The sequence below is a fragment of the Pleurodeles waltl genome, chromosome 5 (genome assembly GCF_031143425.1).
Source record: "Pleurodeles waltl isolate 20211129_DDA chromosome 5, aPleWal1.hap1.20221129, whole genome shotgun sequence".
NCBI classification, from domain to species: domain Eukaryota; kingdom Metazoa; phylum Chordata; class Amphibia; order Caudata; family Salamandridae; genus Pleurodeles; species Pleurodeles waltl.
Genome location: NC_090444.1, coordinates 571,545,933 through 571,564,012, shown reverse-complemented (window position 1 = coordinate 571,564,012; position 18,080 = coordinate 571,545,933). Strand labels below are relative to the sequence as shown.

The 18,080-nt window shown below is 42.4% G+C and overlaps 1 protein-coding gene across 5 annotated transcripts in view; it reads left to right on the top strand.

Annotated features, from left to right (window-relative positions):
- PUS10 (pseudouridine synthase 10) overlaps positions 1-18,080 on the top strand; it is a 322,578-nt gene that overhangs the window by 48,961 nt on the left and 255,537 nt on the right. For all 5 annotated transcript variants that reach the window (XM_069234384.1, XM_069234385.1, XM_069234383.1 and 2 more), the window contains one exon: positions 4,209-4,243. In XM_069234384.1, coding sequence (XP_069090485.1) covers positions 4,209-4,243 — 35 coding nt within the window. The remainder of the gene's footprint in view (positions 1-4,208; positions 4,244-18,080) is intronic.

Sequence of the window (18,080 nt, the reverse complement as noted above, 5' to 3'; positions counted from 1 at the left end):
CAAACCCTTTAAGTCAAATTAATATGCACCCAGATCACTAACCCTCCTAAAGGCCTGCCTCTTGGTCGGCTTACACCTCAAATACTCACAGCAGTGTGCCCCGTGATAAACAGAGCTGCTAACCTAGGTTTCTTGAAAAGTGCAAACTGCGTGCTATTGTACAAAATTGCACCATTCAAGGTTACCCAGTTTACATACTCACCCAGCAACAGTCCTGCTTGGTGGAATGTATGTCACCCATTCACAAGAGCTTCCCCACCCAGTGTTCATTGACATTGTTTCAATGCTGGAAATCTCCTGTCAGGAAATATCTGGTGTTTGTGCGTTTTTGTATTTAAGATGCAAGTTCTTGAGGGCATCCATGGGGCCACTGATGCTTATCTATATCTTTTCACTCTCACTTTTTCCAGGAACATGGCATTGTTCTCTACAGCAAGGATTGTACCAACCATTCACCATCCATAAAATTGCCTGTTTTTAATGACAGTCCTGTTGACACTCTGTATAATATGTATAGGTTATCAGCCTCATGGTTGTTCTATTAGCTGGACTATTAGTACTTTTGCCAACAATTTTATGCCAAGCCATGTAACTTTCTCCATAGGCCTCAGAAAACAGTTGGATAATGGCCCTCCGGCATATCCTCTCAAACAATCAGTGTTCATGTCTGCTGCTCCCAGATTCTCCGGTCTCTTTACACCCTTCTCCTCATGATTCTCTATGGAGAGGGAAGCATAATCTGTTGTGCTGTCTTTCGTATCTGCACAGTAAAGTATGAACATTGGTTCTGTCAGAGACTCGATCCAGCAACTGTAACCAATTTTGCTTTCTTCTTCCTTTCAAACTTATTCAGATCCAACTGCACAGTGTTAACCACTACATATAGTTCTCCAGGCAGCAGAGTGTATTTGTCTTTTTTTTTGTTAGTGCGACTAATGTCAGCCTGCTGCTAAATTAAGGTAGTAATCTCACATACTCTCTTAGCTAGCATCACCCTTCAGAATATATGGTGTTTCTAGACCTTAAGCCTGTGCCAGGTTTAGGGCCTAGAAACCTAGTATTTTGAATGGTGATAAGTTGCGCACAAAAAATGTAATTGTTTGATAAAATGAGACACACTAACTTTTTAGAGCGTGTATGTGCTGGACTCGCTCTAGAGAGTTAGTGTGTCTCATATTATCCGACAATTAGATTTTTTGTTCACTTATGTATTACCAGGAAATCCCTGCCACATGGGACAATAGAGTATTCCTGTAACATGTTTAGCAAATCCAACGTTAGGATTGCTTCAGGTAAGGCTTTGTTCTACTCAATAAAAAGCAGAGAAATAAATGATAGCGCAATATAGAGAAGGACCTGAGGCCACCAGTGGATCTGAGGGACACCGACTCCAGCAAAGCAGCAGCTGCAGTCTCTCCATCTTCCACTGAATCTGCTGCCTCAAAACCCTTTTCACTTCCACCCTCCCCTGTAGCACAAGTTCTGGATGGAGGGGAATCTCTCATTTCTCCACTGTAGGAAGCCGCCTCTTTATATAGTATATCAAAATGAGATATACTGTGCAAAGTGTCCAGGGTTTCCCTTACTAGTGGACAGTGTGGTCGAGCAGCCTTAGGGTTATCAGAGAGGAGTGTTAAACATTTACCATAGGCACACATTCAATAAATGAGACACATGACTCAAGGAGGAGATCTACATCAAATTATAAAAATAACAGGTATCTTAATATATATTTAGGCACCAGAATCAATACGCTCAGGTAAGTACTTTTTGCAATAGAAATTATCACAGGTTTGAAAAGGTGACACATTGCAATTTTCTGAAGTTGCAATATTACCCTATGGGAGAGAAAACATTTGGCAATCAGGTAGTCCACGGAAACTACAGGACCAATCTTCCAGATTTAAGGTGAGGACAGGGCAGGGTCCTAAGCCACACCAACAGGTCATCTCAGGCAGCACTGGGGCTGCCGGGTGCAGTGGTGTAGTTCAGCATCTGGTGCCCTGTGGAAGTCAATGGGAATAGGTCCGGTCACAAAGATGCTGCAGGTAGGGACTGGTGGATCAGCCTGGATGAACCCACAAAGGGGTTCAGTTCTTGCGATGCTCAGGGACATAGGGATACCAGTGGTCCTGTTCTCCTCGCTCCAGGGTGGCCAGGTACAGAGATGTCTAGGACTGTCTGGTTTCCATCACCAGAGGAATCCTGTCTGAGAAAAGCCAGATGTGCACACCAAGGGTTGTGGACTCTTTTGAAGGCCCCTGCCCTGGATTGGAGATTTGAAAGTCATCCTATTGGTAGGGGTGTGTTGGCACCCATGACAGGACAGGCTTTGTTCCTAACCGTCCGAGTGTTGAGATTTTCATCCGTGGAGGACAGAAACATGTCTGTTGGTGGCAGACTGACTAAAACTAGTACGCCAGTACACCAGCAGTTGGTAGAGTTTTCGTAGGGCCCCTCTAAGGTGCCCTCTGGGTGCATGTATTAATAAATCCATCACTGGAATCGGTGAGAGTTTATTAATATGAGATGTTTGATACCAAACATCCCTATTTTCAGTGAAGCCATCATGTAGCTGGGGAACTCGTATTGACCAGTGTTTAACACATGTACTTAAAATGGCTTCCCTGATCACTCACTGTGTCAAAGAATTGACAAAGACATAGCAGGGGCATATCTGCTCTTGCAGATATGTCCACACATGTAATATAATGCACCCTGGCTTAGTGCTGGACAGCCCGCTGTAGGGGTGACTTACAGGCTGAGTGCCAGTTGTGTTTTCACTTTTAGTTGTACCAAAACATGCGGCCTGCAATGGTATCCTGCATGAGCTAGGCCTAGGGTCTCGGAGGGGGGCACAATCCATGCTGAGTCCTTGAGGTCCCTTTTTGGTACCCATGTCCTAGGTACCTGGGGTACCATTTACTATGGGATTACAGGAGGGGTCATAAGAATTGCCAGTTTGGGAAAAAATGTACAGTTTTAGGGAAAGGGATCTGGCACTGGGAACCTGGATAGCAGGACCCCAGTGCACTTTCAGTCAAAATTGCATCACAGACCAGGCAAAAAGTGGGGATGAACATGTCGAAAAGGGGCACTTTCCTGCATTCAGCAATTGTCAAAAGATAGTGTTGGCTCTTTTGATGTTATCTGAAGGTGTTATGGGCCCGCTCCGTGTCTCCCTCGACTAAGTACCCTCCTTCTACCATGATTTGCTTTCTGAGACATGCCACAATCTTGAAGGTGGAGGATTGGTCACTGAGTAAGGGTGATGTACATGGTGCCCTTAGAGGGTACAGGCACTGTATTTTACTCTTTATACTTCTTGATATCCAAGTAGATCAGAGGCCTGAGGCTCTTCCTCGACCTCTGTCTCTTAAACCTTTCCATTTGACAGAGTAAGTTCAATATCCTGTCCCTAAGCCAGGGTTTGTTGCCCCTCAGTGGGGTAAATTGATGTGCTTGAATCTCCAGGATACCTACTTTAATGTGCCAATCAAACCAGCCCATAGGTGTTCAAGGCGATTAATCATGGGGTTTCATCACTATGTTTGTAATTTTGCCATTTGGTTTGATGACCGTGCTCCGAATATTTTCTAAGATGCTGGCTGTGGTGGTAGCTTCACTCAGGAACTTGGGAGTTTCCAAACTGAGGACTGATTGGTGAAGATTGGGTCTTGTGTGCTGGTTACAGAAAATCTTCAGCACACCATGACCCTCCTGCAAGGTTTGGTCTTTACAGTTAACACCCAAAAGGTTCCCTTTGTCCTTACACAGAAACTGACCTTCATTGTTGTGGTATTGGGCATGACCAGTATGAAGTCATATTCCTCTCAGAGGATTGTAGGAAATCTGGATATGATTGTGAGGTTTCTTTTCCACTTTTTTCTTGTTTTATTGGTTTTCACCTTTGTATCCATGTTTTTATAACTCCCTGTTTGTAGCAATCTTTAAATCAAGATTATGCAATAGATTGCACAGAGCTGACAGAGATTTTTTTTTTAAATGTCTAAATATTTACTTGGCATTGAAGAGTTACCTAAGTGTGTTTAGAAAGTAAGTCGTTTATATTTTGATTTATAAGAATGACTTAAAATAGAAGAAATTCAGATTATGTTTATTTGCTGAGATTTACACACCTTATTTTCTCTTTCACTTCTTACCTTCCACTTTTTTCTCTCCCTTGGTTTGACACAAATGGTGTGCAGCATGCTGTTTGGTTACTGGTAAAAAAGGAAATGGGGTGAGTAATTTGAAAACAAACTTTTTATGACACTTCTCCAGTGACTGCACAGTACTAATTGGAATGAACATGGGAGTTATTGTTTATTTTTCCTATATTTAGGTGCTCTTGTTATTAAAATGAGCTGTAGATATTAAACTGGTTGCACTTTGTTTGCAGCTGATTGCTTTGATGCAAAAAATGGAAACAGAACCTATTGTCTTCATACAACATTGGTGTCTTGTTTTCACTTCTACTGCTGTACTAGTTTAGTTTCGGAAATTAGGACAGTGCTGTACAATGTGACGGGTGAAATAGGTATATATATGGGAAAGTCACAGTGGGTAGTATCAACAGGTCAACTGGAAAAGTCTCTAGGAGCGAAAGGCGCAGGAGGAAATCTTATCGTGAGGTGTGCAGTTGCTAAAATCATTGGGAAAGCATGCCAATGTTTGACATTGTTTAGGTACTGTTGAGTATTGATGTGTGTGCATTGAGTTAATGAGTCTAAGAGCTCTTAGTTTAGAAAAGTGGCAGATCTGATGTTGAAGGGGGTGACTTTGCATAGTTTGAGAGTAGACCTAAAATGAGTATCTCCAGATATATGTATTTTGCAATTTTGTAGCACCACTCAAGGGACGATCCCCTGGTACTGAGTCCATTAAAAGGTTGCTCTTCCCTGCCATCCATGACTTTATCAGTCCATCCCATTTGAAGTCAGAGATTTGTACACCATCTCAACAGCAGAGAAGGTCACACCCATTATCAAATATGTGCAGCTGGCCTGATGTAGAGCAGAAAGGCACACACTTTTTTTTAAATCAAACTTGACTAGTTGAAGTTCATCAGAAAGCAGCTTAAATTTCTTAACTTCTCTTCTTGTTTTGACTCTAAGCACTTATTGAACATATTTGTTCTCAATAATAATTCCTTCTTCATTTCTGTTTAAACTTGTTCTGTATCAAGGGATCTTAATTAATGGTAAATTTACTGACTAATACAACCCATGCACTGAATACAAAACACGTTAAAAAACTGAAATGAAAAGCTATCTTCATAAAACAAAATATAAATACCTCAGTAAAGGCAACACCGGATTTGTGATGTGTTATTGATTGGTGTGGTAAAGTGCTGTTATTTGGATGTGGCTGGTTGTTTTCAGCAAATTGCTGAGAGAGCCTGTGGGGGGGAGTAATGTTAGTGAGTAACAGGTAGTGTCAAGTGGCTCTGTTAATAGCCTTTCTCTAAAAGTATTTTTGTCCAGTGATCCATCCATTCACAAGTGAACCAGGAGGCTGCAGTTCAGTAAATTGTTGTTCTCTACAATGTTATTTAGACATCCATTAGCAAGAGGATGAAATCAAACTGACTTTTTAGTATCCTTCCTGAACCTCACTGGTGAACCATGTTCCTTTTCTGGTCTGTTTGCATTGTTTGGATGTTTCATGGTTAATTCACCAGCTATGGAACCAATAAGAGCTGAGTTATGGGTTGTTCACATTTGACCAAAACTATGTACTCATGGAAATAATTATGTGTTGTCTGTTATTTGTGGGGTAAACAAACTTCATAATCACAACTATCAACACTAACGCTCTAGGGACTCTGTTATTTTAGTAAGCTCCGTTCAATGTACTGAGAATTAGCTATGTTAAAAGTGATTTATTAAGCATTACTGGAATGGAGATATTGCTTTCAACAGCACTTCAACAAAATAAGACATTGTTTACTTCTAAAAGTGCAACACAAGACCTGAGTTCTTTTCCCAGATTCCCAATTTGAAGCCTTTTGTGATTCTGGGCGAATCACTTTAAGGTCTATTCCCAAACTGTATTTTGTAGCTCATAAAGGAGCACTGCTCATACACTAAAAGTGCTATTTACTAACCTATGTGTGGCACTCCTACTTACTTTTGCACTCTTATCTTGTTTGTGTGGAGCTCTCCGCCACATATGTGGAGGTGCATACACATTTTGGTAGAAAATAGGGGAGGGCTGAAAGACTGGCTGGAAAAAGGGGAATATGTATTCCTACAATTGTGAGGTGCAATTAGGAGTAAGGTGGGGGGATGCAGGGAAGGATGTGCACATATAAACGCCCATCCACCATAGAGTAAACCCATTGCTACATAGAAATAACACTTCTAGAGTTACTATATCTAGAATGGTTCAATAACAGTAGTGAATGTAAGTCAGTTTATCCTTGGATTAAGTCTAGTGACACACATGGCCACTCACAGGCACTACTACTTCCTGCCATAGAAAATACTAGAGGGAGGGAGTTATACAAAACACTTTGTGAAATAATGTTATCAAAATTAGATTTTTTTTGACTTTTGAATTAATTATAGACCATATTTTTTTTAGTTAGACATTAAATTAATTTAAAAATGAAATATTTTATAATTTTAAAATGAACATGTTTTAAAATATTAAATTACACTTGTTATAAAAATGTTAATTGTTTTACGTTAATGTAAACTCATGTAATTATTAATTACATTTATTAAATATGAATTATGTTTTAAAATGCTAGAGTGGGTGCTTTTTTACTTTTTATTGCAGATTTATTAGTTAAATTATTATATTTTGACCACATCTTTATTTAATAATTATTTGATGAAGTAACGTGCTGTAACATTTTACTGTATTAGTTATAGCCTAATAATCATTATTTAAATTAATTTACACTTTTATTTGACATTGACAAAATATTGCATATTTTAAATTAATTAATATACTAGATCCCTGCCTACTTGCTAATAGTTGTAGCTTTACATATGTAACTCTTGTTTTAGACATCACCCTAACTTGAACTGAGGGGTTGAAGACATGTACGTTTGCAATTAGGTGTTACCTTACATTCGGAAATGGTGAAAGAATAGAGTTACACCTAAGTTCAAAAGTAAATTTAGAAAATCTAAACATATAAAGTTAACTTTGTAGAAAGAGATCTTTATCACTCTGCCCCTCAATTCTGAAGGGCTAAATCCCATTATCCAGTTTTACTCTTAAATACCGGCAAATAATTGAAATTTGCTGAAAGCATCTTCAGGTATAGCAACCCTTGCTAGTCTGCATCCCCTCAAAAATCTAACATGCTTTGTCTCAATTTACTGCCGGGTACATGTCTCATACACACCATCTCTGTTGATACCACCTTTAAACCTTTGGGTATCAAAGAGTTTTTTAGACCCACAGTTATGACAAATGGACACGTTTGTCTTTTTGCAAACAAAGAGAGTCAGACAGGGTAGTGCGCAGTGAGAGATGGAGGTGTTTTGCTTTCACTAACGACCGAGCTGACAAAAATCTTTGGAATGCACTTTTCAGTTCAAAGAAGACATTTATTATTATTTCACCACGAGGTTCCTAAAAAAAATGAAGGAGATTAGTAGGTAGAAAGCACACGTTTAAAAATAGTCACAGCAATGAAAGGAAAATGTACCTCAATGATTCTCAACTGCAATGTACACAGCAAATATATGTGATTACATTATAGCATAATTGCGAAGCAAAGAATAAAATAAAAATTCATCACCGTAGGGCCTTCCAAGCTCTTCATCTTTCTCATGCCAGAAAGAAGATGACTCCGTTCAACTGTGAAAAAGAGATATCCACCATCAAGGGACAAGTGTCAGGCATTAGACATCCAATCCTGACCGAGGTCTTGGAAATTCCCTTGCTACTGAGCAGGGACACCTTTTTTTATATTTCTAAAGAACCGAAAGGGCTATGTGGGAAAAAAAAAAGAAAAACTCCTCTCAGATGGAAATATTCAAACATGCTGGATACTGTAGGTCAGAGTTGGAAGAAAAACGTTGAAAATTGGCCAACCTTTCAAGACTCTCCTCCCAAGGCCGCACCTTTCCCTGCACTGCCCTTCTTATCATGTTGACTGACTAACTGTTCGTGTTCGGTGAGAAAGGAATACACAAACAAGCTTGGTTTACCATGTGGAAAAACACAGCTCAACTGCAATGTCTCAACTGCAATGTCTAATGCCACGATAAAGCCAACAGGCAGCTAAACTGAATACACAATGTAATCTGCAACTGGTGAACACTGAACAACTAATATGCAAAGTGGTGCAACACAAAGTCAGTGGTCAAACATACGCATTTTCAAAACATTTCCACCCTTTGACCAATGACTCTGTTTACTTTTCTCTTATTTAAAAAAAAAAAAAAGAAAACATCATAAGCAAATCAGGTTTGCATTGTATACAGCAACATAATTCAATGATAAAAGCAATCACTAGAAAGCAATGGAAGTGGATTAACGTATTAATCCTATAAACTTTTAAATCAGGCACACCTACAATGTAAAGACTGAAGCTTAGATACTCTGATTGCGATAATGGCCGATTGAATAGTATCTCTAGAATAGCAAGTTGGTGTAGAATTAGATGGAAACATCATGAGTTCTAATCATGTAAAGGTACACGGTCCACCTGAAAGGTTTTTGGAATGTAAGTGAAAGTCAGGTTTCCACACGAAAACAGCCCGCCAACTGGCAATTTTGCTTAATGAGACTGGCAGCAGTTATCAGATGATAACAAGCCATGGGTTAGTTCCAGTGAAAGAATGTAATCAAACAAGTGGACAGAACAAACATGGTACTCTTCATTGTTCCCTTGTAGAACTTTGATCTGTGAAGCATAATTTGCGCAAAATTGATTAATTGGTTTTGTACTTTAAAAACAGCAGGAGCGTTGCACAAAGGTTATCAGTCAGGTTCAGGTTGGGAGTGCGTTCCGACTCCACGAGCAAACGCCAGAAGGGAGACCACACAGCACACTCATGGTCAGTGGCAAGTTGTAGTAAGATCTGTAATAGAAACAAGTATGACTTTTCTTGCAAATAACATTTGTCATCTGAAACATGCTCTCCTTTTTCCTTTCCTGGTTTTATAATCAGCAGGACGTTATTGGGGCCCTTTGCTGTAATTTCTGCAAGTTCTGAATGGCCATTTGGGGATTCAACCCACACGTTAGCACTGAGGTTTTTATCTGCTGAACTTCCCTTTTCTTGCACTGTCAGGAGGGCTGGGGCAGCCCCCTTCCTTATCAATCCTCCATACACAGCACTTATGATAAGTTGGACAATTCTGTCACCAATCTGTATGAATAAATCAGCTTCTCCACTATTTAACAGAATAGCTTTGATTTCTACCTGTCCTGGTAACTATCCTCTCCCCAGTTGATCTTTGACTGTTTGTGGGACAGATCTCTGTTGTGTGTGCTGACAAATAGGACATCGCAAAACCACAGTTTTTATCAAGTCTAGGGGAATGTGCATCCCTGTAATCCAGTGGTCTCCAAACCTTTTAATGCTGCGCCCCCTCCCACTGTTGAAAAATAAAAATCACTGGCCCCCCCTTCAGAATTTTTCACAATTATTTTATAAGGATGGCAATGTTTAAATATGTCTAAACCTATTTAAACATTGCATTTAAGTATGGTTACCTTTTTAAAAAAATGCAGTAACATGCTTCTGCTGAAAACAATGGCCTGTTATCTGTATAATGCTTCTTTTAGCTGGAGTCTTGTGCCCCCCTGGGATAACTTGAGGCCTCCCAGTTTGAAGCCCTCTGATCTAATCTCTGTCCACCTGTAAGTGGTTTTTTCTCCTAGGTGTCCACATTTCTGGTGCGCCCACTTAGCCATCCCCACCAGGTCAGAATTCTGGGTTGACACTACTGCCTCTGAACATTTGTCTTTGACATCTGCAAGGGAATTGAACCTGTATTCTAATGAGTCAATCGGACAGTGAGCATCTATGACTTTACTCTGTACTAGCATTTCCCAAATTTCCTGCCACAAATCTCTGCTCCACACCTCCTTTGAATGAATGAACCAGTTATGTGCATGCCATGTGGAAAGCCAAACGCCTAATCCATTGGCAGTGAACCAAGAATCAGTGTAAAAATGACACGTCCCAGGCAGTTCTTGCTTTAGAACCTCACACACAGTATACAACTCTGCATATTGGCTACTTTTTCCTTCTCCAGTGGTGGACAATGACTTTTCAGTAACTGGATCGTATGACACTGCTTTCCAGTGTCTTTTAGCACCCATGTATTTCAATGAATCATTAGTAAAACAAACATGCTTCCTCTCCTCAGGGGACAAGAATTCAAATGGTGCACTCCATTTCACTGGTGACTCTTTTACCTGTGGTACCTCCTGTACTCTCCCCTCATCCTGTACAGGGGCTTGTGACACCTGTTCATGTAGGGCTGCAGTGCCTGCCAGTCCTACTCGAGCTCTATCTTGTATGTACCAGATCCAGTGTATGATACTAGCCTCTTGTGCATGTCCCACACGGTGAGATTTAGGTGAACTTATCACCCACTGCATGATTGACATTTCAGGTTTCAGAATTACAGTATAACCTAGTGTAATTTTCTCAGTATTCACTAGAGCCCAATAACAAGTCAATAGCTGTTTTTCAAAAGGAGTATAGCGCTCCCCAATGTCAGATAGTTTTTTAGTCCAAAACCCCAGGGGCACCCTTGTCCTCCCCTGTTTCTGCCACATACTCCAGTTTACATATTGTCCCTGAACAGTTACATATAACTCACTGTTTCCCTCTGGCACTACACATAAGTCTAAAGTCTGTTGAATTATTTCATTTGCCAAATCAAAAGCACACTGCTGCTCCTCACTCCATTTTAACTCATGTTTTTTCCTAGTTACTTTGTACCAAAGGGTTAAAATTTTACTCAGATGAGGATCATGCTGTTTCCAAAAATCAAACAATTTCATGAAACTCGGTGTCTCTTGCTTAGTGCAAAGAGTAAGAAACTCCAAAATCTTTTGTTTTACCTGTAACAACATCTCTCTTTGTTCTAGATTCCACTGAATTCCCAGAAATTGCACATTTTGTGACAGTACCTGTATCTTGTCTGAATTAATTAAACACATCGTACTCTGCAAAAGTGGTCTGAATATATCGGTAACATCGCCAACTTCTTGCTCAGTGTAATCTTTTAAAGAATGCATTTCAGCTCCTGCCAAAAACGGTGGGCTGTTCTGTGCATGGAAAACTACGCTCTGCTCATGAGGCTCACACTGGCCCCCACCTTTTTTAACCTCCTCATTACTGCAATGTGAAAAGTCAGATTCTCCAGGAACAGCTTGGTAGATTTCAGCTTTGTCTTGAAATAATTTGTTCTGGCTAACTTGCTCACGTAAATTCATATTTTCATATTTTAACTGTTTACATCTCTCATGTATTTTCCTGCAAGCAGACAAAAGTATCCAAACTCTCCTGTCAAGAACAAAAGGGACATCATTTCTTTCAAAAAGCACTTTTTCTAAATATGAAAACACTTTTGTTTTATCCAAGCACCCATCCCAAAACTTAGAAAGTCCTGATAAACAAGAAAACATGTTTGTCACAACACCATAAGGCAGTTTAATTTTACATGCGTTCTCAAACATGGTTTGCGCTGCTTCCTTTAATTCTCCGAACAAAAACATATTTACACTTTTAAGCCGTGCACTTCCAACCTCCAACCCCTTTTTATTTGTTGTTTTTTTTTTTTTTTTTAAGACTGACGATCTACGCCAAAATGTTTTGCTTTCACTAATGACCAAGCTGACAAAAATCTCTGGAATGCACTTCTCAATTTAAAGAAGACATTTATTATTATTTCACCACGAGGTTCCTAAAAAATGAAGGAGGTTAGAAGGTCGAAAGCACAAGTTTACAAATAGTCACAGCAATGAAAGGAAAAGATACCACACTGATTCTCAACTTCAATGTACACAGCAAATATATGTGATTATATTATACCATAATTGCAAAGCAAAGAATAAAGTAAAAATTCATCACGTAGGGCCTGCCAAGATCTTCATCTTTCTCATGCCAGCAAGAAGATGACCCCGTTCAACTGCGAGAAAGAGATATCCACCCTCACGGGACAAGTGTCAGGCATTTGACGTCCAATCCTGACCAAGGTCTTGGAAATTCCCTCGCTACTGAGCAGGGCCATCTTTTTTTATACTTTTAAAGAACTGAAAGGGCTTTCTGGAACAAAAAAAAACCTCTTGGATGGAAATATTCAAACATGCTGGCTAATGTAGGTCAGAGTTGGAAGAAAAGAGTTGAAAATTGGCCAACCTTTCAAAGCTCTCCTCCCAAGGCGCACCTTTCCCTGTACTGTCCTTCTTATCATGTTGACTGACTAACTGTTCGTGTTTGGTGAGAAAGGAATAAAAAAACAAGCTTGGTTTACCATGTGGAAAAACACAGCTCAACTGCAATGTATAACGCCACGATAAAGGCAATAGGCAGCTAAACTAATACAAAATGTAATCTGCAACTGGTGAACACTGAACAGCTAATATGCAAAGTGGTGCAAAATAAAGTCAGTGGTCAGACATACCTATTTTCAGTACAGGAGGACAAAGAGAGAAAGAGAGAGAGAGCACTGAAGATGAATGTAGGTAAAGAGATGACAGATGGAAGAGTAGAATGGTGTGAAGAGGAGAGATGGAGAGAGAATGATAGTCTGGCAAAGGGAGACAGCTATGCAGAGATTTATATAGATAAGTGGTAGAGAAATTGGCAAGGCAAATGAGAAATATATAGAAGTAGGTAGCAGAGAAATAAACTAATAAAGGGACTCAGTAAAAGTGACAGTTGAGATGGTCAGAAAAATAGTGATTGAGAAATAGGTGATAGAGTGATCTAGAAGTATACTGATAAAAGACTGACACTAGACTGTGATAGAGGAATAGAGTGAGAGAGTAACACATAGCTATAGACAGGGAGTGATTGATACATAGAGAAATAGCTAGAGAAAACAAGAGACAGAGTGTAGGATATGGTCAGCCCCCAACACGTTTTGCCTGGTATTTGGAGCAATTTTGACTGAAAGTGCACTGGGTCCCTGCTAAACCGGTCCCCGGTGCTAGATCTCTTTCCCTAAAACTGCACAGTAGTTTTTCCCAGTTGGCAAACCTTTAGCTACTAATATAAGTCCCTAGTAAATGGCACCCCTGGTATACCTAGAGCATGGGTTACTAAAGGAAGGCCCTGAAGGCTGCAGCATGAATTGTGCCACACTCAGGGACCCCTTCACTAAGTGCATGCAGTGCTGCTTTGGCAGACTGAGTGTCTTGATGCAAAACTAAAATGAACACACGTCATAACAAAAAACCTGTGTACCCTGTCTTTGCACTACATGGATTATATGCAAGTCACCCCTCTAACAGGCCTTCCAGTCCTAAAGGCTGTTGCATTATATTAAATCTGAGGGCTTACCTGCACATGCAGATGTGCCTGTGCTATGTCTTTGTTTATTCTCAGTCATAGTATATGAACAGTGCACCCATTTTAAGTACATGTGCTGGACACTGGTCATTACGAGTTCCCCAGCTACATGATGCCTGCACCGACAACAGGGATGTTTGGTATCAAACATCCCATATTAATAAATCCTCACTGAATCCAATGATGGATTTATTAATACATGCTCTCAGAGGGCATCTTGGAGGTGCCCCCTTCAAAAGCTTCCAACTCCTAGTGTGGGCACTGACTGGTCAAAACCACACCAGTACAACCACCTTAAGACATAGTTCTGAACCCCTGAGATGAGAGCCAGTGGTCTCGAGGGCTCAGAACAAAGGCCTGCTCTGGGCAGAGGTGCGACCTCCTCTCCCAGGCAGGATGGACATTCCAGGGCAGGGAGCTTCAAAGGCCTTGCTGCCTTTGAAATGCGGCCCAGTCCTCTCCAAATTGTGGAGGAGGCCGACCCCCAGTTCCTGACCCCACTTTTGGCGAAAGGACTGGTGGGAAAATCAGGTAAATTAGGAGGAGTGCCCACTTCATGCCAGTTCCACCCCTAGGGTGGATGAGCTTAAGTGGACGCTACTTTAAACATTCTTACATGTTGCATGGAAGGAATAAGGTCAATAGGGTTAGGGCAATGCCACTTCCCAAAGGAAGGGTCATTGGAAGGTGTAGTCACCCTAAAGGTGAGTAGCCCATTGGCTACCACCTTGCACTTCCTGTAACGCCCCTAAATTCAGTATTTAGGTGGCACCCCTGAACCCTAGAATCAGATTCTTGCCGACCTAAGACGAGCCAGCCACCACAAAGTTGCACCAGCAGAGAAGACTGAAGACATCCAGTGACTTGGCCCCACCCTTACCGGCCTGTCTGCAGCCTTCAAAGAACTTGCATAAGAAGGCAACTTGTCCTGCAGCCAGCCACCTCCAAAGCTTTGGGAGGACTGCCTGCCTTCAATAAAGAACACAAACTCTTGTGGACAGCGGACCTGTCCAAAAGAAACCATCTCCAAAGAAGAAGTCTGCCTGAGGAATCGTGAAACCACCGTCTGGGACCACCTCTGCACCCGATGCCCCTGGCCCGAGACCAAGTGGCTCACTAGTCTGGTGAAGGTTCCCCAGTGCTTCTGACCAAGAGACCACTGTGGGCTGACCCCTGTCGGACTCCCCAGCTACGCCTGCAGCTTAAATCTGATGACTCCCCATGACTGCAACCTGCCTAGTAAGCTGTTTCCAATGCCAAAACCCACCCCTGCACCTGGTGACCCTTAGTCTTGGGGAGCTGAACCAGTCCATATGACCTCTGGCATTTCAACTTACCTGGGCAGCTGTGGGTTGACCCACCTGAGAGCAGCGCATCAACACCTCTTTATCCCCTCAGTTGCCACTAATTAACATTGGACATGGACTACAACTTTGACCTCTGCACCCAGCCTCCCCATGCCGCTTGGTACCAACCTAAACCTTGCCAGATGCTGGTCTAAAACCCTGAAGACTGTGGCTGTACTTCATGTACCTACCTGTGAAACTGCATTCTTGATCTCCTCCTATATGTTAATATTGAAGACTCTGAAAATTACACTGTCGATTTTTGAAACAGCAAAGTATCTTTAATATAAAACCTGCTTACCTTATAATGAAGTTCTTTGGTTCAAAGCATAAATGAAAGAAACTGTTATTTTTCTAAATTTGTCTTAGATTTATTCTTTGTGTGTCTCATTTATTGCCTTTGTGAATACAACAAATGCTTGCCTAACTGCTCGCCCACACTACCAGAAAAAGAGCACTAGACCTATCTATTTCTGCCTCTGCAAGCCTTTGGGGATCCACCAAACTCTCTGCACAGTGTACTGCATTTTAGTGCTCTATATAGAGAGCCAGTTTCCTATACAAAGAAATTGACATAGCAGAGGAGAAGTAGAGAGATAGGCTGAGAGATCCAGGAACAAAGGGAAAGGCCAGCTATTGGAAGCTGGCTCTGTAAATACTATATCAAAATAAGATATAGTGTGCATAGAGTCCAGGGGTTCCCCAAGAGGCTTGACAGAGGCAATAATAAATAATACTAATGCTCTATTTGTGGTAGCGTGGTTGAGCAGTTAGGCTTACCAGAGGGTAGTGTTAAGCATTTGTTGTGCACACACAAGCAATAAGGGAAAACACACACTCAATGACGTAACTCCAGGCCAATAGGTTTTTATATAGAAAAATATTATTTCTTAATTTATTTCCAGACCCGCAAGATCAATTTAACAGATAAGTACATTAAATAAAAGGTACTTTGTATAATAATACTTAGAACTTTGAATGGAATCGACAATGTACAAGGTTTTCTTTAAAATGGCAAAAAGCTATTTTAAAAGTAGACACAGTGCAATTTTCAACAGTTCCTGGGGGAGGTAAGTAAAGTACAGTTTTTGAGGTAAGTAACAAACTTACGGGTTCAGTCAACGGGACATAGATAGCCCACTGTTGGGGGTTCAAGATAACCCCAAACACCCAGCACCAGCAACACAGGGCAAGTTAGGTGCAGAGGTCAAACAGGAGCCAAATAACGTGGGCCCCTATGGAGACAGGGGGTACTCCGGTTCCGGTCTGCTTGCAGTTAAGTACCTGCGTTGTCGGAGGGCAGACCAGGGGGGTTTAGAGGGGCACTGGGGGAGCACCAAGTAGGCACCACACACGCACCCTCAGAGGCATTGGGGCAGCCGCGTGCAGGGTGCAAACAGGGCCCTGGGGTCACTTAGACGCTGCAGGCAAAGCACCGGGGGGCTTCTCGGGCAAGCCACCGACTGGACAGGGAGGAAGGCCGCCTGCTGGTCATGTCTGCACCAGGGGTCGGTTTCTGTTGATTCTGGGGACTGCGGGGTGCAGTGCTTCTCCAGACGTCGGATATCTTCATCCCGGGCAGTCGCAGTCATGGGCATCCTCGGTATTCCCTCTGCAGGCATTGTCGTGGAGGGGTGAAGAGGTCAGCCCAGGTTGGACACTTGGTCGGATTCGCCTGGGAGTCCTCTCTGACTGGTTGGTTCCTCTGGACACAGGCCAGGGGTGTCAGGTGCAGAATAGTTTGGACTCACGCTTCTGGAGTGAGGTGGGAGACCCTTTAAATATGGTTTCTTTGTCTTTTTGCTGGACAGGTCCACTGGAGTTTCTTGGTCTCGGTGAGGCAGGCAGTCCCCTGGAGGCTTTTCAGGGGTTGCTGGTCCTGCAGAACGTGTTGCTTCTTCTTTTGTAGCTTTTTGAAGCAGGAGATGGGCTGGTAGGGCTTGGGACGAGTCAGTTGTTGTCTCTTTCTTTTCTCTATGGGGTTTTCAGCTCAGCAGTCCTTCTTTCTTGACGTCATCAGGAATCTGAAGAGCTGGGTTCAGGTTGCCCTTGAATACTAAATTTATGGGTCTGTTAGGGTCAGGGGGCAGTAGGCAATGGCTACTGTCCCTGAGGTTGGCTACACCCTCCTTGGGCCCACTCCTGCTAGGGTGGGGGGGGGGGGCACATCCCTATACCTATTGGTCCTAATCATCCAAAGCAAGTTGGAGGATTTGTCAAGGAGGGAGTCACTTCAGCTCTGGACACCTTAGGGGTAGTCTTGGCTGAGGGGGTGACTCTGCCTTGATTTTCTCATTATCCCTCTGGAATTCCCACCAAAAGTAGGGGGTCATCCGTGGGGTCGGGCAAATCCACTGGCTGGAGTGCCCTGGGGCACTGTAACACCAGGCCTGAGCCTTTGCTGCTCCCCGCCAGGTGTTACAGTTCCTGCAGGGGGAGGTGTGAAGCACCTCCACCCAGGATAGGCTTTGTCTTTGACCACAGATTGCACAAAGGCACTCACCCAATGTGGTCAGGAACTCGTCTGGAAGTGGCAGGCTGGCTGACATACAGGGGGCATCTCTAACATGCCCCCTGTGTGCATTTTTCAATAAATGTTACACTGGCAACAGAGTAGGTTTATTGTGCTGCGAAGTTTGATGCCAAACTTCTCAGTATTCAGTGTAGCCATTATGATGCTGTGGATTTCGTAATGGCGAACTCCCAGACCATATACTCAGTATGGCTACCCTGCCCTTAAAATGTCTAAGAATTGACTTAGACACTGTAGGGGCATAGTGCTCATGCAGCTATGCCCTCACCTGTGGTATAGTGCACCCTGCCTAAGGGCTGTAAGGCCTGCTAGAGGGGTGACTTACCTATGCCACAGGCAGTGGTTTGTGGGTATGGCACTCTGAGGGGAGTGCCATGTCGACGTTGTCTTTTCTCCCCACTAGCACACACAATCTTCAGTGGCAGTGTACTTGTGTTTGGTGAGGAGACCCTTGGGGTGGCATAATACATACTGCAGCCCTTAGAGACCCTCTCTGGCCACAGGGCCTTTGGTACAACTGGTACCTTTTACAAGAGACTTAGATGTGTGCCAAAGGTGTGCCAATTGTGGAAACAATGGTACAGTTTTAGGGAAAGAACACAGGTGTCTGGGGCTTGGTTAGCAGGATCCCAGCATGCATTCGGTCAAGCTAGCATCAAAGAGGCAAAAAGTGTGGGGGACTACTGCAACAAGGGG